General features: G+C 39.9%; 1 protein-coding gene across 1 annotated transcript in view; it reads left to right on the top strand.

Annotated features, from left to right (window-relative positions):
- The window catches only part of LOC145503410 (uncharacterized), a 30,660-nt gene extending 11,672 nt beyond the window's left edge, over positions 1-18,988 (top strand). The window contains exons 14-33 of the mRNA XM_081482869.1: positions 168-360; positions 647-772; positions 2,396-2,524; positions 3,191-3,313; positions 4,053-4,175; positions 5,409-5,531; positions 5,829-5,999; positions 6,695-6,804; positions 7,240-7,298; positions 8,559-8,773; positions 9,043-9,342; positions 11,732-12,034; positions 12,428-12,730; positions 13,055-13,524; positions 14,238-14,332; positions 15,062-15,218; positions 15,651-15,717; positions 16,387-16,658; positions 17,587-17,749; positions 18,467-18,988. Coding sequence (XP_081338995.1) covers positions 168-360; positions 647-772; positions 2,396-2,524; positions 3,191-3,313; positions 4,053-4,175; positions 5,409-5,531; positions 5,829-5,999; positions 6,695-6,804; positions 7,240-7,298; positions 8,559-8,773; positions 9,043-9,342; positions 11,732-12,034; positions 12,428-12,730; positions 13,055-13,524; positions 14,238-14,332; positions 15,062-15,218; positions 15,651-15,717; positions 16,387-16,658; positions 17,587-17,749; positions 18,467-18,738 — 3,774 coding nt within the window. The 3' untranslated portion in view covers positions 18,739-18,988. The remainder of the gene's footprint in view (positions 1-167; positions 361-646; positions 773-2,395; positions 2,525-3,190; positions 3,314-4,052; positions 4,176-5,408; positions 5,532-5,828; positions 6,000-6,694; positions 6,805-7,239; positions 7,299-8,558; positions 8,774-9,042; positions 9,343-11,731; positions 12,035-12,427; positions 12,731-13,054; positions 13,525-14,237; positions 14,333-15,061; positions 15,219-15,650; positions 15,718-16,386; positions 16,659-17,586; positions 17,750-18,466) is intronic.
- Positions 18,989-24,676: the final 5,688 nt, after the last annotated feature.

The following is a 24,676-nucleotide window of genomic DNA, read 5'->3' as shown; positions in this document are numbered from 1 at the left end:
CAGCAGCATGAATAATTGTGTTATGACTGCCGACGAAACTACACAAGGAAAAAATAGTAATACGAAAAACAATGTAAGCACATATCGTCCCAATAGAGAGCGAGTAATAGCAACACTTAAGATAGTGTTGAGGACTTTACAGGTTCCCTCACTTCCATCAATTCTAGCACATGTATTTAAACATTATCCTGGAATTAGAGATAAATCCCGATTCTCGAACCCATAGCGAGAACGAAAATTGGTTCGAGAAATTAGAGGTTGGAAATAATGAAGTTAAAGTTACAATGACAGAAATCCAACGGAGTCGTCTTTTTGTTCGAGTTATCGGGAGGTTCAAGGAACTGATCGAGGATTGGAGAAGTAATATATCAAACACGAGAGACCGTGTTTGACCAGTATTCCTAATACGACGCGCAGGGGAGTATTTTTAACGAGCTTCAAGGTGTTTGGAAATGTGGCCAAACACTATCTTTTTGATATTTGTTCTCAATAGAAACCAAAACTATGGAGAAACGAAGAAATAAAATCGTAAAAAAACTATGCTAATAGCAGATGTCCAGAATGACCGTCACGGTCATAATTTCCTCTGTTACAAATTGATGAGTTATTAATGAATTTGATAAATTGGGCTCTGATTCTCTTACAGGCGATCCGTGTGCGGTCAATCCGTGCTTGAATGAGGGAACTTGTACACCGGAAGACAACGTGATGGGCTTCACATGCAGCTGCATAGGAGCTGATCTTATGTATAACTGCGCCGGCGTACAGCTGGGTGAGGATCTGTTCAGTGAATTGGAAAAACACGATTCCCTTGGATATCAGATTCCTGACTAGTTTTAAAGTGTTTAAAATCTCATTGAATGGAAAATATTATTTTATAAGTTAGTGCACTATAAGTTTTCATTGTACGCTACTTTTCCTAGTTAAGAAGTTCGGTGGTAAAATTTCTCAACGTAATATTAAACTTCCGCTCTATCAAATAGCGCGGATTGAACTGTGTTTGGAAACTTGCAGTTGTTCACGCGCACTCATCGGTTCATCGAGAAATTGTGACGTTTTAAAGTCGCATAACCGTCAGTTTCCTTTCTTTAGTTTCCTTTCTTCAGAATTAAATTGTCCCGTAATATTTCTAAATCTTCCGCGAAACACAAGAGAAACCAGAAAACGTTGTCATTATGTAGACGACGTTCAGTCACCGCACCCTAATGGCCGATAGTATACGAGTAGCTCATGTACACAACTGCACATGCAAGTTTCACATTCAGTTCGACCTAATAGTCTGCCTGATAAACTAACATTTCTTAGAAGAATTCTATTCGTAAACTAATGCAAATGCTGCAATCTGATTAGATGAGCTACTCGTATACTAACAGCTATCAGAGTGCAGTGCCTGGAAGTCGCCTGCGAAATAGCGTTTGCGAAGTTATGGAAGAATATTTAGATACAAATGGATAATTAAAGCTGAGAAGACCAAAAGAAAGACATTTACGGTTCATGACTTAACAAAAAAATTACAAAATGTTGAAAACTTCTGTACACAACAGGAAATTCCAAACGACAATTCAGTCCGAGCGATTTTCCTAAAATGAAAAGTTAAATACAATGTACCAAAACAATTGGAAATGGTTAGCTGAAGACAATTACGTAAGAATTCTACTAAAGCAATTAGATTATTCGCTCGAGATTTCAATGAGGCCTTCGGCCTCATTAACCATCACCTCATAGAAATCTCGAACTCATAATCTTATTGTCAAATAGAAATATGAAATTGCCTATAAGGATAAACAAACAATGCACGCACGTTGATATTATACATGAATTAACAGATATATTTTATTAATATGTTGTGCGCGTTTATAAAGATCTTATTTTTTGTATCGATTAATTAATAGAGATTTATAGATCACTACATTTTTTGAATATTTTGGATATCACTACCCTGTGATCCACTGTAATTGGCTACGCTGTAGTGGTCTCCCTGCCTAATGAATTTTTAATGTATATGAGTAAGTATTTTAGTTAGGCGAACTTAAATAAATAATATTCTTATTTAGTATATACCACACAAGTAAATAGTGCTTTTCGCGTGCTCTGATTGGTTAACTCGGAGGTGATTAACAAGTACTATTCACCTCCGAGCAGCCGGCGCGTGAAATTTTGAAATTTCCGACCGCTTGTCACACATAAAATAACGTGTTGGTCCGCTAATTATTCACCTCAGTGTCGGTGAATAATTGCTAAATATGGGATAGCATATTTTTTGGTCAAAGAGAATAAATCTTAAGGTCCCTTCACTCTCGAAAATGTATTTTTTTAGAACAAGCAAACACTCCGAGAACATTTTCCATCTGAAGCAAAACTATGTAACAGCCGTCTAACAGTCATTTTTCCACAGCTGATTTATGTTTGGCCGACGTTAATCCTTGCCAAAATGGAGGTACCTGTACAGCAGACAGTAACTGGCCATCCTTTACATGCAATTGTCCTCCCGGATATATTGGTTATGATTGCAGACATAAGCAAGGTGATACACAATGTTAAAAAGCAATCTAAGTATAGAATATCTCTCCCTGAGTATATCTTCGAGTCTTATATTATCTAGTAAATAAATACTTCATATCAGGTCAATAAAATATAATAAGGGATAGTGTAACTTTGAGAGTAACAAGAGGCTTTGATAAGCATTGTTGACAGTACAATGCATGTTAATTTACAACGATATAAAGTAAATACTACCCTGCCCGGCTGCCACGAATTCGTTACATAAAGATTTTGCTTACCATCAAACTATTTACGTCTCTCCTCCTTATCTCTGGCCCAGTTCATTCCAGCTCCGAAAATAGCATTTAAGTAATAACATGGTAGTTCATATTAAATCCTCGGAGCTGTATTTAGTCGGACTAGCTGCCAGCTAACCCGCTACACACAGTTACTCCAGTCCATTACAGTTTTCCAAGTTTTTGGAAGTTTGCTACTACAGATATCAGATACGTTGCTTTCCAGAATGCAGGATAAAGTCTCCTTTTCAGCAAAAGCTAGAGGTAGCAAAATCCAAGACGGCGGATTTAATGACCTCGTACTGTATGACGTCATAAAACAGTTTTCTGCTATTTTCCACATCAATATCCAAAATGGCGGAAGCAAAGACCTTGTATGACGTCATAAAACTGTTTTCTGCTTTTTCCCACAGTTGACCCATGTTCTCCCGAGCCTTGCCTGAGCGGTGGAACCTGCTCAGCGGACAGCAATTCATTAGGTTTTAAATGCAGTTGCCCTGCAGGCTACATTGGTCTAAACTGTGGTATACAGCAAGGTGATTTAATACATCAAACACGAAAGACCGTGTTTGACCATATTTCCAAACACCGAGAAGAGAGTTGAAAATCCGACGCGCGACGGAGTATTTTTTACAAACTATGAGGTGTTTGGAAATTTGCTCAAACACCGCCTTGAATGTTTGATATATCTTCTCAATCGAAACTAAAACTAAGAAGAAAACGGAGAAATAAAATCATAAAAAAATCTATGTAAATTAAGATCAGATATCAAAACACTGTCACGGTTATGATTTCCTTTGTTTAAACTTGATGAATTATTAATAAATTTGAGAAACGCATTTCTCAATCTTTTCATTCCCTTTCTTCGATGTTCGCAGTAAAGAAATTGCTTGTTTTAGTTTGGTGTGGAAAAAACACGTAAAACCCTTTTTTTGATAAGGATAATTCAGTAGTAAAATTATACCGCCAATGCTGACCATTTACATTTCTTCGCATTGTTTTTTAACTCTTTTTTTGCAATATGTATACATCGTGTTCCATTTCTCGATGTTACAATTTGTAACATATATTGAGATGGTTCTTGTAATCAATAGAAAGTCGTAGAAAAGAGTTTGAATATCATTTATCAATTATTGTTTTTCACTTTCACATTTTTGAATCCAAACCTTTCTCGTTTTCTCAGAAAAGCCTAAGCCTCTTTTTTTAATGAAGCCTATACAGTGAAAAACTTATCAACTACTGTGTTTAATCCGAGTTTCGATTTGTTGATAACAGATAATCCGTGTCTAGACGATCCTTGCGAAAATGGTGGAACCTGTTCTGTGGCTAGTAACTTGCTGGGATTTAAATGCAATTGCACCTCAGAATATATTGGTTTCAATTGTGGCACTCTGAAAGGTGATATACATATTTCTTGTATTGCCCAACATCTGACCTTCATAGATACGGCAAATCCTCAAATTAGTGCCCGGAGCGCTTATTTCAAATTTAAGAGAAGACGCGGGACGCTTGTTCGAGGGAGACGCTTAATCGAGGGGGCTGCTCATTTCATTTTTCGCAAATCGTGGTCAGATATGATTGGTTTTGTTTTGCAATACATGTATCTGTTAGTCCCTCAGAAGTCTCACAAGGATCCTGTCTCTCTTGAAGAACTACATAACCCCTTTCAGTTTAGCCGATCTAGGTCTGCTGCACAAAGATCAGTAGAACCTCACTTACCATCCGTTGCGACGGTCAATGTGCAGTGCTTGAATGAGTCAATATGAATCACCGCCTTGTAATTGAACACAACCAAAACTAGACAACCTTTGTTGTCTCAGTAATCTTCCATAAAAAGGGGAAGGGGGTGCTCATTTGAGGAGAGGAACTAATTCGAGGTTTTACGGTAACATACTAGTCTACAGCGTGCAAATACACTACGCGCGGGAAATTCTCACCTGATTCGCTTCCGCCAAAACCAATATTTCCGAACTCCACCAGCTTCAAGCCCGAAGTTAAGACAGTCGCTGAAGAGTTAAGCATTGTACCTGCATCAGTAAACCCCCACGTATAAGAACGTAAAATTTAAGAACCTGTTAGGCTAAAACTTTCCATTTGAGAAGCCCTCAAATAAGAGGCATTCTGGGCTAAAATCTCAATACAGGCTTTTTTTTTTCTTTTGTTTTTTTCAAAATATAGAGTCTTTTAAAAAAAGATCATACAGTGCATCACATGCGATGCAAAAAAAGTAACAAAAACTAGCCAGAACACTGACAATGTTATAACACACTACAATACTGTACTGTGAATAATTTGACATAGGCGACATCCATGAGTTCAAGTTGTTTTGTAAAAAAAATTGAGAACCTAGCTAAGAACCCGGATAGCCTGATTTCAGGGTAAACATCATTTATATTAGAACCCAGGGAGGCTAACTTAAAAAAACCTAGGTTTTTTTACACCGGTTTTTAGTGTCTATCATTGCTCGTTTAGCACATTTTCTTACAAGAGACTTGCACACTTTTACTTCATATTCTCAAAGAATTTTGAGATCACAAATACCGAAAGTAGTGACGTTAAATTAAGTTTTTGCGTTTGACTGAAATGTTGTGTGAAAAGGTATTGATGTCTGTTATTAACATTTATCAACAGATGACGCATGTTCTCCCAATCCTTGTCAAAATGATAGCAACTGTACAAGGGCTACTAATGAACAAGGTTTCACATGCAACTGCTCCTCAGAATACAGTGGTGATACTTGTGAAAATAAAATAGGTGAGAGAAGTTAGTCAGCTTCCACTGCCCAGTTCAAGTTCAGTTCGGCAGTTCAAGAGTTACTTTCAGCATCACGTCAAAGTGACGTTAGGGGGAGTAGATGATGATTCCAAATTCCATTTCGACCAGGATAGAGGATCCGGATGAAAAGCTGCTAAGACTGATATGCCTTCCTCTCGAAATATTGTAATGTACTGTGTTTGTCTTGAAAAATGTAGTTCAGCGTTTTTCACTTTATTTTATCTCCAGTTCATCTTTTTATCATTGGTCCTTGGCTTTTTTTACCTTAATTTTCAGTTCACGGCAACTGGAGTAGCTGGTCTCCATGGCCTAACTGTAACAAACCGTGTAACGGTGGAAACAAGACAAGAAAGCGCCAGTGTGATAATCCTGAACCAGCTTTTGGCGGGAAAGACTGCACAGGTCCAGAAACGGAAACCAAGCCTTGTAATATGGACAGTTGTCCAGGTATTTATTTTTGCTGGCATTTTGATTTGACCAATGGGGGCTCTTTAAAGACATGAGGGAGTTAAGTACGCAACTCAAAAACGTCTGCTTACGAGCCAAGTGGCTCATCAGGCCTGAGCTTGTACCGGTTTAGCATGAAGCGACTAGGAGTATTTCTACTACATCCCTGGATGGGATGCTATTCCATCGCAGGGTTACCCCAGCATTAAGTTCGCCGGTACCAATTTATATTATACACCTGGGTGGAGAGAGGCATTGTGAGAGTAAAGTGCCTTGCCCTAGAACACAACAAAATGTCCCCGGCCAGGGCTCGAGCCCGGACCGCTCGCTCCGGAGTCCAGTGGACTAACCCTGCATAAGGCCATCGCGCATCCCATGTACGTAACTTAGGTAGTTGTAATAATAAAGCTTACCAAAAATTCAGCCTTGAACCGGATTCGAATCGATCATCTCTGCGATACCGATGCAGAGCACCTGGAACTCAGCTATCAAGCCAACTGAGAACTGGCTATCCTGTGAATTCGTAGTCCACTTGTAGATGGTGAAAGTATGAAAGAGATTTGCGTTAAACTAATTGAAGGGTACAAAGATTGGGATGAGCAATTGCACCAAATTTTGGTATAATTTTATTTGCACTCGTTATAGTTGTTCATTTGGCATGAATTTTGTTTTATCTTTAATTTCCTTTTTTTCAGCTGAAGAGATAAATTACAAGGTCAAGTTGATAAATGATATCTGGGATGAAGATCTCGCTAACCCAGAAAGTCAGCTTTACATTGAGCGTGAGAATACAATCATCAGCAGTGTAAAATTGGTTTTCCTGTTTTTCTTTCTTTTTTTTTTTTTTTTTCATTTTAGCCACTGTAATACGCTACATTTCACTTCACTTCATTTTGTCATGTAACTTGATTTCACTTTATTCAGGTGCACTGCACTGTAATACACTACAGTGTACTGAGCTAAAGTGAAATAGGCTAAGGTGACTTCATCTGAACTGAGCTGAGCTGAGCTGAGCTGAGCAGAATTGAACTCTGGTTTGCAATATTTCACTGAACTGCCCTGCACAAAACTGCGCTGCTCTGCGCCGTCGTGTAATGTAATGAATGAATAAGAAAAATAACAACTTAACTATCTACAGTGTGCTTAAACAAGGAGTAAATAAATGCACCAGTTCAGTCAGTCCCTTGAAAGAGGATTAGGTGAGAAAAGACAAAAATCACACGTATTTCCTATTGTATAGGTAAAGGATTTCAACATCAAGAGAAATTTCGATGTTATTGTCGAGGTCTTCCCTTTCAGGTAAATATATTTAGTCGCAATAGCGCAACGTGCTTTTCTTGGAATAAATTATATGGCCTGAATTAAAAGCCCCTGTGACGGAATGGCTAGCCCGGGGGGGGGGGGACTCTCATATAAAAAGGACGGGGGTGGTCGTCGTACCTTTCAGGGGTTAAAAAGCGGTTTTGCTACCTCTTAAGGGTGTTCAGCCTCAAAAGGTCCAAGGTGGGAGCTTTTGCGGTACCTTATTGGGTATTGAGCCAAAAACATATGACAGGGACAGGAGATATAGAGGATATTACACGGTGCCGAGAAGATATGAATTTTATGTTCTTGCCACGAGAACATAAAATTCGTGTCTTCGAGCCAACGTGTAATGTTCTTTTTATTATATGGAGAAACCAATTCAGCAAAAGCAAAAGGCGGGAATCGTGAGGTCATTGAACGATACGACACTCACAAAGGTGACATACGGAAAATACGCCACTCGGGTCCCGGATGAAGTGGCGTATCTACGAGTGGTTTAGTTCCCAGTAAAACACTCTTCTCCATATAATAAAACGTGTTATGTATGAATTGGTACCTCTTAGGGTGGGGGGAAATTTCAAGCCACGTGCGCAAAACAGGGTCTTGGTTCCTCTTAAGGGTCCTTTTAAAAATTTCCGTCGAGCAAACTACGCCGGGATGGCTAGTGCCCAGTACTGCCCAGTCGAGCAGTACATGTTGAAGCTTCTGCCGAGGCCATGTTTTTATGATCCTGGGCCAGATTCGAAAGCTGGGTAGAACTAACCCAGGCTTACAAGCTAACCGAAGAATTATTTTTTCTTGTGTAAAAGTGTTTTTCACTTCTTATCTTTTGTCTAGTTTGAGATTACTCAAGCTCGAAATTGAAAGACAAAAAATATCAACTAGAAAATCCTACCGAAAATTAAAAAATCTGAAATCAAATTTCTCGCTAATCCTGGGTTAGCTTAAAGGACCCTTGTCAGTCTCCGCCGATGCCATCGAAATTATTGATATTGCATGGTGAAGCGAAATCTTATTGCTTTATTGTAAGTTGCGTTCTTGAAGGTATGTTTAATTATCTTCAGTAGTTTAATTTCACAGTCACTTCCTTCGTTTCGACATGTTCTAAATAAAATGTAATAGCTAATCTCTCACATGTAAACAAAAAACAAAGGTGTGACTGACAAGGGCCCTTTAATCGGGCTTTATATAACAACAACGCCCTAAGCAACGCTTACATTTTTACATTTTCTCGCTCCACCCAGGTTTATAAAGGGTTAACTTGCTCCCATATTTAAGTATTTACCTCTCAAGGAATGCATATTCTCTATTCGTTTTACTCTTTTGTAGAGAAGGAAGTGTCATTTCTAGTTTCAACGTCACCTACTCGGCTGTAGATTCGTTACAAATTGTATCCCTGCAAGAAGAAATGGCTGCTGGAACGCTGGGTGATACACCAGTAGAATTACTCAACATCTCAACTAATAACGGTATGTGTAAAATATGTGATTTCCTTTGTTTTAACTTGATGAATTATGAGTTTCATAATTAACCTTCTATGAGAACATTTAGAACCCTCAAAACGCCACATTTATTTAAGGATCCCCCTTGAATCGACATTCATTAACAAACCTTACATTTCCAAAGAGACAGTTCTGTTGAATTTCATTTTGAAAATTGGGTAGGCCTAGCTGTCTAATTTGAATTCAAAGTTTTGTAAAATATAAAGTTAATGTGGCTTTCATTGTTTTATTCTCAGTACCAAACGAAGCACCAGTTATTGTGGAAGCAGAGAGCTCTACTACCACGACTATTGCTCTGAAGTGGTCAGAAGTGACAGAACTCAATTCAGTTCTACTTCTCGGCTACACAATCATTTACAAGGAAATCGGCAAAAAATTCCAAGCAGATAACATGAAATCAGTGCCGCCAACACCCACTGAAGCGGTGCTAGAAGATTTGAAAATTTTCACAAATTACACCATACGTGTGTACGCTTTTACTCGGAACGGAAACGGAGTGCCAAGTAAAGCAGTTTCTCGTAGGACTCAAGAAGACGGTAAATTTCTTGTCATTGTTGTATAGGTCGAATATGCAACCAAAACAACTGAGAAAGCTTCTAAATGATATAAGCTCAAACAGAAATGTTTTATTGCCAACCTAATTATATTTTGCATGGTGCTAAACTGGAGTCTCTACAGCTCAGGCCAGTTAATGTGACAGTTTATTGAGTTTATAAGCACTCTACAAGCGAGGATAATCGCTGAGATCTGAGAGAAATGGGTTGACATTTTTATTGGTAGCTAAGAAATGGTCAAAAACAGGAGCCATAATCGGGGACGGAGTCCCCGATTATGTCAAAAATAAAACTGAAAAATAAAATCACAACATACCCAGTGATCCAGACATTCAGTTCGATGCAAAACCAAATTAAACCAATGACCTATGATCGCAAATGCATGTTTTTCTTTTCCTGGCACCAGTTGAAAGTTATGTCCTGATTTCTCCTTGTTCGTTTTTCTAATCTTGTCTACGTTTGTTGCTATTGATCATCGCAATTGCTATCTGTGGGGTTTTTAATTTTGGCTCTTTTGCTTCTATTATATTCAGTTTGGAATAACAATACTAACTACTTAATAACCGAGAGTGAGGTCGTTACGGGAAAATCTCAAACTGAGGCCTTGCCGTATTGACCGAGCGATAGCGAGGTCAATACGGTAGGCCGAGGTTTGAGATTTTCCCGTAACGACCTCACTCTCGGTTATTAAGTTGTTTATTATATGGCTCACGAATTAAAGAAAAAAGAATTATTCGAGCGGAAGTCGTCAATGTACATCCGGCGATGCGCGCGTTTACCGATTCATTCATCGTCTCAAACCCAGGGCAAAACTACACAGTCAGTGAACTTCACTACTGTAATTCTTTACGGGAAAAATGATTGTCACAGCCCTCAAAAAGGTATTTTAGTATCGTGGAGCCACAACTTGATGAGGGAGTTTTTCCAACTTTTGTGGCGAAACGTCAACGCATATAGAAAAGACAGAAAGTGCTTCAAAATGGTCCAAACCAACGGTCTTTCGGTGAAAGAAAATACTAATGCTTCAGAATGCACTGCTCAGAATAACTCGATCTTCGCATTCGCTTTCGACAACATATCTTGGCCTTCTTAATTCTGGGACTTATGAATGAACTTTTCAAGCCTTGCGAGCGTCTAAAACTTCCTGCAGGTATCAGAAACACTGCTACCGACAGAAACCGCCCGATTGTTTACACCTGATGATCCTGGAAGCTGATTTTCACTTGCTTGTGTTGAAGCGAGGGAATCTATTTGATGAGAACTGAAACGGAGTTCAATATTTCGGTAATTATTGTGACTAAGATGATAACTTATAAGTTTCTTCGTGGTTTTCTGCTCAGGATACGTGACACATCTGCCGCTGGTGTCTTTCACTTAGCGATTTTAGCTTTACTCGACACTCGGCAAACTTTGATTGTTTTTCACTAGTGCTCGCCAAGGTTACCGGTAAGTCAAAAACGACTTTTATGTAAATTTTATTAAGGAAAAATCCCTAAACTTTTAGCTATTCGGAATTAAATTTACTTCTCTTACTGTTTTTAATCGGCTTTCATCGTTTCAATGCGCTTGAATTTTCCGAGCCGGGCTCTTCCTAATTTGCATAATCCGTAATCGGCCCGTGGGCATTACGGGAGAATAATGCCCTACAATTCAGTGACAATTAACCAATCAGAGCGCGCGTTATATCGCCTACAAACACAAGCCATATAATAAGGTACATTGCCGCTCATAAGCCCTCCTCCCTGTAAGCCGGCCCTTCCCCCCCCCGGTTATAAGCCCGTGTACTTGTAAACAAAACATTACTTTCATGATAAGGCCAGCCCCGGATTAAACTCCCCCCCCCCCCCACTCTAGTTTAAAATGAAATGAATTCGATTTATGATTATTTTTTGAAATTTAATTGAAAATCAGTATACGAGTAACGTATTCTGATCAACACTGCTGTAGTTCATTTTGAAACGGTTTTTTATTCTTCTTATAAGCCCCCTCGGATATACGCCCCTCCTTTTATAAGCCCGTTCAAACCCCCTTACGAAGTTGTATAAGCTCAGGGCTTATAAGAGGTACAATCCTGACCAAAAGTCCTTGGGACACTTAGCTTATACTATGGGCTAAAACATAATTGTCTTTCTACTCTTGCAGGGAAAAGACTTTTAAGAGTTTTATTTAATTACTACCACCTCCCACCTCCCACCCTCCCCCAAACATTGTTGATTTGGGGACAGAATTCTTGCTATATGGACAACATTATCCGGGGGGGGGAAGGGGGTATATGCAATTCTTTCTTAGATGAGCTGTGCGACCATTAGAAAGTAAGTAGTGTCCCAAGACTTTTGGCCAGGATTGTAGTTCACTTTTCTATCACCATCAGTTCCCAGTCAGCCGCCACCAAACACTGTCGTTAAATCCACGAGTACGAGCACAATTGACGTCACGTGGGAGCCAATCAGCCAAGCTTATGTCCATGGAATCCTTGTGGGATACGAAGTTAGATACGCAAAGAATGACGGGTCATCGCCACCGACTTGGGAAACAGTGACACTTGATGTAGGCACACATAAAGTAGTTTTAGGTGATCTGGAATATTTTACGCGTTACAGGGTGGTGGTGTGTGCCAGAACGTCCAAGGGTTGTGGAAAGGAATATTCTGACATTGCTTACACGTTTGGCGATGGTAAGTACAATATTAGGTAAAATAAAGTACAAAGTGCTACTTTCAAACTTGTGAGTTTCATGAAATGGCTTTATGTAGTAACAAGTATAACATTAAGTTATCTTAGCCTTTGCCTACCGTAGCGACAACCATAAGGAAATTTATGAAGCTATCCTTTCAAGATATTATTCCTCATCCCCCAGAAATAAACCCCGATAAAAAAAGGCCTACCAATCTGAGATGCAATTTCCATCCGTTAATAAACCCCTGTATACAGGCGCTCGGGCTTACAAATTGATTCCACAAACTCATAATAACTTCTTCAATTACAACCCCATTATAAAACGCCTTTCTAATAATAAGCCGATATTTCTGATATTTTTGTTTACCTTGATTCTGTTTTTTTCGTCTTAGAACCGAGTATGCCTCCTCAAAGTGTGACGGTCCATAATCTCACATCTGCAGTGGCTTTAAACGTTACCTGGACTCCAGTCCCTGTCGGTCACGTCAACGGCCTTCTAATGGGCTATTCCATAAAATATCGAAAAATTCGAACAGCTGAGAGGGACGTGTTTGATACTGAGGAGCATACAGCCACCATAGGATCCCGCGAACTGTCGGTGGAACTTGAAGCTGACACATACTCGGTTTACGAGATTCGAATAGCGGCTTTTACCCAGAGGGGCATGGGACCTTACAGTGAGTTCATCTATGGTGGTGAGTAAACAAAACTTGAACTGATGTAAGCCTTGTTTGAACACTAATACGTATTATTAGTTTAGTTAGAGCAGTTTTCAATTGAGTGCTGAAAGTAGTCAAGCAATTACTTTGGTTTTGGTTTTGGTTTTACTACAGTTTGAGATTGGCTGAGCAGTCTGCTTGGTAAGAAATTGGTTTGGTTTTGGTTTTACGAGACTGAATTGAAAATGGCTATTGCAATCAAGTTATTAATCAATCACTGTAGGTTAATTTGAGACATCATGGTGTTTTAGTGTTCTGGGTATCTTTTTCTAAGTTTTTTTTTTTTTATCTCCTCTATAGAAACCTGCCGTTGCCCAGAAATCCTTTACACGAACTATTGGTCCAATTATCCATATCTCAGAATGAACGACAAGGACAAAAAGCTTGAGGGAGTTCTCAGCAGTATTGTCACAGACATGGTGCGTACAGCTTGTGGATACTGTCCCGCACACGGCGACACCTTCATCGACATGACTGCAAATGGCAAGGGAGAGTCTTCTGCCAAGAAAAGCGTCTTAGACGTGCTGAAAGATATTGATAACGTCCCACAGATTAGTTTTCCAATCTACGGCAACAAATTCATAGAACGATACATGGCAGAATATGCTTATATCAACCTTGCGGAGTCCCCTGGGGTGGCCTTCATTGCTGCTAAGAGGTTCCCTGGTAAAGCTGCTGACAACATGATTAGCGCGCTAACTGACTGTGTTCCAGTGTTAGTAATGTCAACGATCATGGCTTACATATCTGGGTTTATTATTTGGGTTTTGGTAAGTCTGTGCTGATGTTGATGTAATACTTTATCAAGCACGAAAGACTGTGTTTGACCGTTCCAAACACCGATTTTGTCCATTGAACCAACTGTAAATTGTAAATTTTTCTTCCATCTCTCCTATTCTACAATTAGACATAACTAGCCTGTAGGTTAACTCGAAAACCTAGCGGTTCATTTAGCCTCCACTTTTATTCAAACAAGCTTATAACAGTTACCTCATCTAAAACACATCATCTATATTAAATAAACTAACAATGTTATGGTATTCATACTTATATTGAGAAAAATAAAGATATTGTTGTTATAAAATAGTTGATGGATAGTTGCGAGGCATACTAGAGAAATTTTGACGAGCTTCGAGGTGTTTGGAATCACGGTCTAGTTTTCGAAACTAAAACTTATTTCTAAGTTGATATAAATTTATGCATATTAAAATCAGATATCTGATATCTAATGAGTTTGAGATTTCTAAGTCTCATTGTGAACAAAAACTAGTAGAATATGGTCTGCACGTTTGATAATGTTCACGACTATGCGTTTAAGTATGGATGCACAGGAGAACGATTCTCAGTGTCCTTTGATAATTTTCTGTCATCATGCAATATATGTAATGTAGCATTTTGCCAAATCGCCACGATTGACCGATAGAGATTTTGTAATTAATGATCGTACAGTAGTTTTATTGCCTTTCGCTGCGATTTCTTTCAGGACATGAAGTGTAACCCTAATGAATTTCCAACCAGCTTTACGAAAGGTGCTGGTGAAGGATTCTGGTGGTCCTTCGTCTCCATGACAACTGTCGGGTAAGCGCATGGGAAAAATATGAAATTATTTCATGATCTGATGATAGCCTGGCGTACCGTTTCCTGGTTGAGTGCGCCGTCACCCTTCAAACCAACTACCATGTGCGTTTCACACCAGTTGTGCTGCACTTCAGCAACAGGAAGGAGTAAGCTAGGGTTTTGAAAACGTTACTGGAATGAAATTCAAAATTACTTTTCGTATTCAATCTCGTACTGCCAATGCTATCTAAAAGTCCCTCATGAGCATGCAAGACTCCGGATTGAGCGGTAGAGGTTCAGGTACGAGCCCAATCCGAGGTCACGGCGTTGTGTTCTCGGGCAAGATACCAAAGTCTAGGAATGCCAATCTCTCCAACAAAGGGCACCCTTCAGTTTCATGCCGGGACTAACCCTGCAATAGACTAGTGTAGCGCTTTATCTAGGAGGAAGTAAAAATGCTCCTAGGCGCTTAATATGCTAGGAAAACTGGGATAAGTTGCTGCGGTTTGGGACACTTTGGCGCGATGCACCTATCTTACGAACAACAAACTCACTCAAACGTAGCAATGGCAAGCTGCTTTATGACAACACGCAAACGTCATTTGTCCTGATACCTTAGTCTCCAGAATATGAGTTCAAATGTGTAACATGGGCCCCCTTGAAAGATGATTTATTTTGACAGTTTGCTTTGTTTGTTGCTGCTGTTGTCGTTATTGATGGCGATAGTGCTTTTTTGTTTTCTGTTGACAGGTATGGAGACCGATCGCCCCGCTCTATTCCCGCCCGTATTTTTGCTATCATCTGGACACTTACTGGTCTTGTTATCATCGGTATTCTGGTTGGTGGAGTTGCCTCGTCTCTTACATCTGTAAATGTCGACCATTCCATAATTCTCTATGGTGCAAAGGTGTGTTTGAGATAATTATACCCATGCAAGTCCGCAACTCAGGCTAGCCTTAGAAGTGTCAGAAAAAATCATTATTATACTTTCAATCTTGCTGAAGGCCTCAAAACAAATTGCTGGGAGATATTCTATACTTGTAGCTGGAAGAAATGTTTTCGAATATTAAAGTAGAAATGTACCAATGTACCAATACCGTGACAACAATTGATGTGCAATCGGCCATTACTTAACTGTAAAGAATCAAGTCTTTGCTTACACGGCGTAAAGTGAATTAATATATTTGAAGCATCTAATTGAGAAAATCGTCTGAGTATAGTAGTATTCAGCCCTAAGACGAATATATTTGTAACAATCTTGTGCTCGGAAAGATAACTATCCGACGGCTTTTGAAGGAAGGATTACAGTATGTGACTGACTCTTCACTATCAAATTTAGGTTGGCACCATCCAGAACTCCACTGAACATCAAATCGCCATTCTTAAGAACGCAAGAGTGAACGAAGGTACGAAGTATATCCTATAGTAGAAAGAATTTATATTACTACATTAACTTTTAATTCTTCTTGAAGTTCATGTACATGTTATATATCAAATACGAAATACCATGTTTTACCACAACTGCAAACACAGAAACGAGATCCAGCTAAGAATAATAACAGTGGCCAAGTATTTCTATCGAACTTGGAGGTTTTTTGGAAATTTGGTCAAATTCGATTCTAAGTGTTTGGTATATCTTCTCAATCGAAACTAAAACGTACGAGAAAATAGAGAAATAAAATCGTAATAATCTGTGCTGATTAAGATAAATAACATCAGATATTCAAACACCGTCACAGTCATGATTTCCTTTCCATAAAATTGATGAATTATTAGACTTTATTACTGACTTTGAGCAGAGCTATTTCAAAACAACATTTTACGTACCTTGACGTTTTTTTTTTCTTTGATGCTTGCACCTGAGGATCGTTAGGCTGTCGATGAGTTTACCTTCATAATTATTTTGTGAAGACATCAATGTTAAGCGCAGTTCTATACACAACTTAGCCAGTTAATTTCACAGCTGCTTAAGTTTTGTATATAACTGTGATGATCATTGATGTCTTCAAATCTTTCTCCGCAGTTTAAGGATATGACCCTTCATATATTCACTTGCATAATTATTTTGTTTTCAGAGCGGAATTACAAAGACTTTGTGGAAATCAGAACAGCATTAGAGAACGGGGAAATCGATGGCGCACTGCTAGACACTTATGTCGCCGCAGAACATAAAGATGAAATTTTCAATGAGAAAATATATGTAAAGGAGATTCTGGACCGTCCATTTGGATACGGGGTGGTGTTGTCAGGGGCGGCCAGGAACGTGGAACAAAGATGTCGGGATTATATCGACATGCAAATAAGTGATATATTCCACATCATCCAGAATTCCACAAAGACACTAGACGTAAGTTACTTCATAAAATTCTGTGCGACTCGTGCGAGTAAAACGTTACTCTCAAGTTCAATCCTCTTCGCTCCTGATGGAACATAGGTCGTTCATTAGTGTCCACGACACGTGAGCTGTCTTTCCTCCAACTCTGCCATTCTTGCCTCCAGGTGTCCTGGGGTCTCCCTCTCTTGCGCTTCCCCTGTGGGTTCCACTCTATGGTCCTCCTGGCTTTGTATCCGTCTAGTGTCCTCAGCGTGTGGCCAATCCTATCCCAAGCTCTTTGTTTTGTCTCCTGCTTTACCGTTTCCTGCCCTGCTTGTCTCCAAAGCTCCAAAGCTCCTCATTACGTATTCGTCTAAGACACCAGATCCGCGGGATGTTCCTCCGGCTCTTATTGATGAACACTTGCAACTAGCTTCTGCTTCAATCTCTTGGTCAGCTTGATTATTAAAAGAGTATAACGTCTCGTGACCTTTAGTTTTACTCTATCACGCTTAACTGAGATGCAGGTGACCGTGAGTGTACTTCTGGAAACTTTGGGTGATGTAGGTGAATATCTTAAATTCTATACCCTACTTCAGACGAAGATGTGGATTTTTTCCTTATTTCAAATTGACTCAAAAACGTAGGCCATATTTTAGATCCGACCCTCCCCAGGTACCGCTTCGCTTCGCGTAAACATTAGAAAAGGGTTTCAGTTCTCCATCACACCTGTCAAGAGATGAATAATAGTAATGATAAACTAGAAACTATACCCAGTTCAGATCAAAATTGCCAAACTCTATGCCCTTTCCAAACAATACCGGTTCAAAAACCACAACCTTTGGTGATACACACGCCTATTAAACTTATATATTGTGCAGCCCTTTTCCCTCAACCTCGAAAGTTACCTAATCTGCAAAACACACTCTTAAATGTTACAGCTCCCCTTATCTTTCCATAGCCGGCTGCTCCAGACGAGGAAGTGGAAGAAAGTACGGGACTGTTTGATGGTTCTTCTGATATGTTTTTTACCGCCTTGGTGTTTCTTCTCGGTCTCTTGGGTGTTGCTGTCATTGCGGGACTTACCTATCAGTATTGGATATTTGTTCCTCAAAGAAAGAAAGGTAAACTGTGAATAATATTTTTCATATAGCAGAAGCTTCTACTGCACCTTTCAATAACATGCGGACTCTAAAATTGAAAGCTAAACCGACAAATGCGTTTTTCGCTACAAGCAATCAAATGTGCGGCGGCTCCTCCCAGCTTCCGACTACTGCTGAGCGTGCGGTAATCAAATTATTGAGCACAGTTCAGACAAAGAAACAGTGCTCGGCCGTAGTCGGAAGCTGGGATGAGCCGCCGAACATTTGATTGACGGTAGCGAAAAACACATTTGTCGGTTGAGCTTTAAGTCCACACGTTATTGAAAGGCACAGTAAGTAAATAGATAAAGATCTGCAGAGCTCTACTGTAGACGTTGTATTCTAAATGGGTACTTGCCCAGATTCCACTGTGTACAGTCAGGATTGATTATCACTGATTTTCTCATAACGGCAGAAAAGGAATGTTAAATTGAACTGACAGTACAATGTGAAAATTGGCGAAACATCATTGGAACGAGCTTTGTACAGTTTCCATGGCACTGTTACAGAAACAAGAAAACAAGCGAGTGAAGGATGAGTCGTTTTTAAAAGTTTTAGCCTACCTGAGTAAGAATCCCTTTCAAATTCCCGAGCTTGCATGTCAGCAGGTTAAAGCACAGTCGCATACTGTTCAGACTAAGGTTTGGGCAATATTTTGAGTTTAACTGGGACTTCCTTCTACTATATAATTTATTTCAGTTGAAAGATTGCAAGTTTCCTCATCGCAATTCGCTTACAAAGAGGCCCTCGTTCAGGAAATGAGAGAAATGGTGGACTCGTTCCGCTCTGAGATGTGCATTAAGATCACTTTGATGATAAAGAAGTACGAACAAGCAATGGAAGAGATAAAAACAAGAAGAAAAAGTATGAAGCAACCCAAAGAATTTGTCAAACTTTGCAAAGAGTCCCCAACAAATATGATTATAAATCCTGTATATTCAATGGCCCTGGAGAACATTCGTTTGACTTGAAAACAAAACTTCTTGGATATGAAACAACAAAGAGCATTCTGGAACAGCCTCAGCCATGGTATTCCCCAAATCCTGCAGCTCTTACCTTCGCAAGAAAGAGATCGTATCCGGGAAGTGTTTGCCTTTCACTGACATCCAATGATCCAAGCCTTGACACCTCAAAAGATGAAAGACGTGAAACAAATTTGTATAAGAGTAAAGTGAAGAGATCGTGAAATAGTGTTTGACTGAACATCGACACGTAGTCTACCCAAGCGGCGAATAAATATGTGGATGCATATCTCGTTGGACTTACATCTTACGACGTGCTTACACTGCATTTTATAACCTTGCATAACGCGAAACATTAAAATTGCTTCAGCATTAATTTGAGTTATGGTTCCCATCACAATATTTTGTAACTTCCAATGATTGAGCTCTTCCGGACGTTGATAAAGAGTTGTCTAGGACTAGAGATCAGGTCCTTGACAGCTCTTCAAGGTAGATATGATAGATTCAGTATGGCAATATCAGCCTAGTGATACAGTTTGAAATATGCCCCATTTGAAACATTTGCAGCGGAAATGGAAACGTCAACGTAAAAACGACACAAATATTGATATTAAGATCCATTTTCCAATTATAAAACACAATCTAGTTTTACTATGCAAACAATGACTTCCCATATCATGGGATATTTGTCCGCGGGCATTAGACGTTCCGAGAAACGAAACTGCGAGCTTTGAGTAACTTATAATGTTCAGGGTAAATATACGTTCATATTTTTGCGCGAAATATTAATGGGGATTGCTTAATATCGTTTAAATAATTTTACATAAGGTTGCTCTTTTGAGGCGAGTTTTTTTTTCTAATCTGATAAATGTCAAAGACATTCTGTAGGCATTGAAACATATCGCCAGTTTTTTCATCAAAAAGGGTGACAGAATTCCATCATGTTGCAATCATACAAATACTGTACACTTAGCTATCAGAAAGTTGATAACAGTGACTTTGGTAAACGTTTAAAACCATACAAAACCCAAGTTTCATCAGTTCAGGTATATATTTTAACCAAACCAGCTTTTTACATGCATTCCGGCATTGTCTTATCCTATTATTGTTCGCCATAAATCTTTATTCGGTGTAGTCCACATCGAGCACATATATACATAGCCTTTGTGCATTGCCATTTCCAACGATTTTAATAAAACACGATTTTCCTGTACGAAGCTCTTGTCTTCGTTGTTGACAGAGTAACTAAAGGAAGGAGAGGGGCGCACACTGTATGTGGTAAGGCACCATCACAGCATGGAAGGAGAGGATTAGAATTAATGCTTTTCTCTTTGTTTTCGATCGTAACCATAGGTTATTATTTAACATTCCTTTGAGATTTAGAGCTATTTTATCGCGTGATTAAAAAAAACTCCGCTGGCTAAGCTGTTATTTATTTTTACTTCCAGCGACGCTGTGGCTCTCCTAAGTAGTGTCTGAAGCAATAGAACAAGAACTTTAGCGAGTAGAACTAAGCGACAATCATGACGGGACGCATGGGGCTTCTACTGTAAGTACCGCAGAGAAATGGTAGGAAATTTTCTTAGCATTCCTTACATACTCTCACTAGGGATCTTCGTCTTGCGGCCAGGGAAGGCGTCATAATCTGTTTCAGTGACATGCCGATGATGTTAGATAAAAAATAAACCAGAAAGGGCCGATGGAATATGAGACAAGCTTTAAAATGAAGTCACGATATTAATAGTGCTTTAAAAGTAAATAGTGCGTTCGAGTCATTCCCGATGTTTTCAAATGATGGCGGACTCCACCGACGCCAATAATTTGGAACAAAACAAGCTCATTATATATCGGATCACGTCTAAACACACGTGAAGAAAGACTTGGGCAGGAAAAAAACGTGAGCGGACAAAACCGGGGAATTCCGATAAATCAAGTAATCCCGCAATGATGAACGAATTACCTTCCTCTGCTTCTACCCCTGAACCAAGGTCAGATCTACGAACTGAACTTAAAGATACCAAAGTGCCTACGAATGGATGTTGAGCGCGGCAAGCAGACGTAAATGTCCTGTTTACCCAATGAAAGCCATCACAATAAACTCTGAGCTTGCATCGAGATGCTTGCGCGGGCGTAAAGGAGCGTTTGATTAATCAATCTAAAACAGATCTTAAGGAATAAAAACCCGGATGATCTGGAACACTTGTCTGAGTATGTCGTTGGCAGTGGGAGCCACGTGCAGTATTATCATGCTAGGCAAAAAAACGAAAAAACAAAAAAGCGCCAGGAGAAACTTAGTACATGGAGCTAAGATAGATTGTCAGTGCTTTAGGTGACCATGCACGGCTACCAATGCCTTGGCCAAACGCCTGGCCAATGGCTCGTACACGCAACAAATCGTAAAAGTCCGTAAGCAACGACCTCCGAAAGAAGTGAGCCCACCCCCCATCCCCTGAAAATAGAGGAACTAAGGTTCAAAAGTATAATTATTTTTGCAATCAATAACTTGAATAACGTACGATAAACTGATGACTATTCAACTAAGGAAGGTATAGCTTATTCCAGGAGGCGTCATGAAGCGCCCTGGTAAAACAAACCCCGCAAAATTTTCATCAATAAACACGAAGGTACTAACAGGACCTTCAAATTGAAATTACTAAAATTGACAGCTTTGCATCATTGTTAACAGCAACGCATAAAAAAACGTTTAATCATATTGAAATTAAAAACTCGACCAGAGCAGTTAAATATTTATAAAGCAGACTAGCGTAGCAGTGCATCATGTACAGTAATAATAGTTTAAGGAATCTTACATCACGGTCTCCATATAAAGTGGTCACCCATGTGCCAGCAACATAAATTTGAACTGGAGCGCAGAATTTCTAAACTATTTATAAGAACTCAGTGTTTTTACGTATTACACCCACAGCCTTAGAGGAAGACAGCCCTGTGCTCATAGAATTAAAAAGAAAAAAAAAACACCGGGAAGAGATACTTACAGTAGAAGTCATTTGCGTCCGCTCATGGGGTGCAGATTCTCGCTCCTATCAACTTTCTTTTCTCTCGTAAGTTCTCGCCCGTTTAGAGATGCGCCACGTTCGCGTTTTAGGTGCGGGGATCCCAACCAATGCTTACCTAACTTTTTAAAGATGCACTTTTAGCCCTCCCCCAAATCTACACACATGTGTTTCACTTGTGGAAGTCTATTGATTTGGATAGTACTTGGGTAAGAGAATCTCGCCCATATCAACTTTCTTTTCGCTAGTAAGTTCTCGCGCGTTTAGAGATGCACCACACTCGCGGTTGTGGTGTCGGGATCTTAAACTATGCTTACTGGACTTTTTAAAGATGCTAGATTTGGCCCTTTCTCAAATCTACACACGTGTATTTCACTTGTGGAAGTCCGTCGCTTTGGACAATGCCTGGGTTAAAGATTTTCGCGCACTTATATCTTTTTTTCACTCGCGTGTTTTCGCGCGTTTAGTAATGCGGTAAACTCGCGTTTTTGGTGTGGGGATCCCAAACTATGCTTACAACGCTCTTTAAAAATGCTAGTTTTGACCGTCCACCAAATCTACACAAACGTATTTCACTTACGGAAGTCTATCGATTTGAACAGTGCTTAGGTTGGAGATTCTCGCCCATATCAACATTCTTTTCTCCCGTAAGTTCTGGTGCGTTTGGAGACGCGCCACACCCGCGTTTTAGGTGCGGGAATCCCAACCAGTGCTTACCTAACTTTTTTAAAGATGCAACTTTTAGCCCTCCCCCAAATCTACACACGTGTATTTCACTTGTGGAAGTCTATCGATTTGGACAGTGTTTGGGTGAGAGATTCTCGCCCATAACAACTTTCTTTTCGCTAGTAAGTTCTCGCGCGTTTAGAGATGCGCCCCTCTCGCGGTTTTGGTATCGGAATCTCAAACTATGCTTACTGGACTTTTTAAAGATGCTAGATTTATCCCTTTCTCAAATCTACACACGTGTATTTCACTTGTGGTAGCACGTCGCTTTGGACAATGCTTGGGTTGGAGATTCTCGCCCATTTATATTTTTTCTCTCGCGTGTTTTCGCGCGTTAAGAGATTCGCCACACTCGCAATTTTGGTGTCGGCATCTCAAACTATGCTTACTGGACTTTTTTAAGATGGTAGATTGGGCCCTTTCTCAAATCTACACACGCGTATTTTACTTGTAAAAGTCTATCGATTTTGGACAGTATTTGGGTCAGAGATTCTGGCCCATATCAACTTTCTTTTCTTTCGTAAGTTCTCACGCGTTTAGAGAAGCGCCACACTCGCGGTTTAGGCGCAGGGATCCTAACCAATGCTTACCTCACTTTTTAAAGATGCTACTTTTAGGCCTCCCGTAAGTCTACACACGTGCATTCTACTTCTGGAATTCTATCGATTTGGACAGGGCTTAGGTGAGAGATTCTCGCCCCCATCAACTTTCTTTTCTCTCGTAAGTTCTCGCGCGTTTAGAGACACGCCACACTCGGACTTAGAAGCAGGGATCCAAACCAAGGCATACCTCAGTTTTTAAAGCTGCTACTTTTAGCCCTTCCGTAAATCTACACACGTGTATTTTACTTCTGCAAAACTATCGATTTGGACAGTGCTTGGGTGAGAGATTCTCGCCGCTATCTACCTTCTTTCTGCTCGTAAGTTCTCGCGCGTTTAAAGAGGCGCCTCACCCGCGTTTAAGGTGCGGGGATCCCAACCAATGCTTACCTAACTTTTTTAAAGATGCTACTTTTAGCCCTCCCCCAAACCTACACACGTGTGTTTCACTTGTGGAGGTCTTTTGATTTGGACAGTACTTGGGTAAGAGATTCTCGCCTTTATAAACTTTCTTTTCGCTAGTAAGTTCTCGCGCGTTTAGAGATGCACCACACTCGCGGTTTTGGTGTCGGCATTTTAAAGTAATTTTATTGGACTTTTTAAAGATGCTAGATTTGGCCTTTTCTCAAATCTACACACGTGTATTTCACTTGTGGAAGTCTGTCGTTATGTTGCTGGCACATTAGCCTGCGAACGCAGACGTGTTTCCGGTGTCACTTGGTTCCGCCGAAAAATAACGTCGGCGAACCCGAGCCAGGAAACGATTTCTGTGACGTAGGAATTTTAAGCCAATCACAGTTTAGCTCAAGTAGCCCCAGAACTACTGCGCGAGTTTTTTGCTATGAGGAGCACTCGAGTTTCAGTCTATCATGGAATCTGATTGGGCAAGGAGAAACAAAAGTCATTACGGCACAGAAATCGTTTCCTGGCTCGGAGTCGCAGACGTTATTTTTGGCGTAACCAAGTGACAGCCGGAAATACGTCTGCGTTCGCAGGCTACTGGCACATGGGTGGGCACTTTATATGTAGACCGTGATGTAAGATACCTTAAACTATTTTTACTGTTCATGAGGAACTGCTACGTTAGTCTGCTTTATAAATAATTAAATGGTTTGGTCGAGTTTTTAATTTCAATATGATTAAACGTTCTTTTTATGCGTTCCTGTTAAAAATGATGCAAAGTTGTCAATTTTAGTAATTTCAATTTGAAGAAAAGGTCATGTTAGTACCTTCTTGTTACTTGATGAAAATTTTGTTTTACCAGGGCGCTTCATGACGCCTCCTGGAACAAGCTATACCTTCCCTAGTTGAATCGTCATCAGTTTATCGTACACTATTCAGGTTATTGATTGGAAAGATATTATATACTTTTGGACCTTAGTTGCTCTATTTTCAGGGGATGGGGGGTGGGCTTACTTCTTTCGGAGGTCGTTACTTACGGACTTTTATGATTTGTTGCGTGTACGAGCCATTGGCCAAGCCATTGGCCAAGCCATTGGTAGCCGTGCATGGTCACCTAAAGCACTGACAATCTATCTTAGCTCCATGTACTAAGTTTCTCCTCGCGCTTGTTTTGCCCTTGGCTGTGTAATTGTGCGATATTTTCTA

The sequence above is a fragment of the Orbicella franksi genome, chromosome 11, assembly GCF_964199315.1.
Source record: "Orbicella franksi chromosome 11, jaOrbFran1.1, whole genome shotgun sequence".
NCBI classification, from domain to species: Eukaryota; Metazoa; Cnidaria; class Anthozoa; order Scleractinia; family Merulinidae; genus Orbicella; species Orbicella franksi.
Note: the sequence above shows the minus strand (reverse complement) of the source record. Positions and strands in the feature narration are given on the sequence as shown.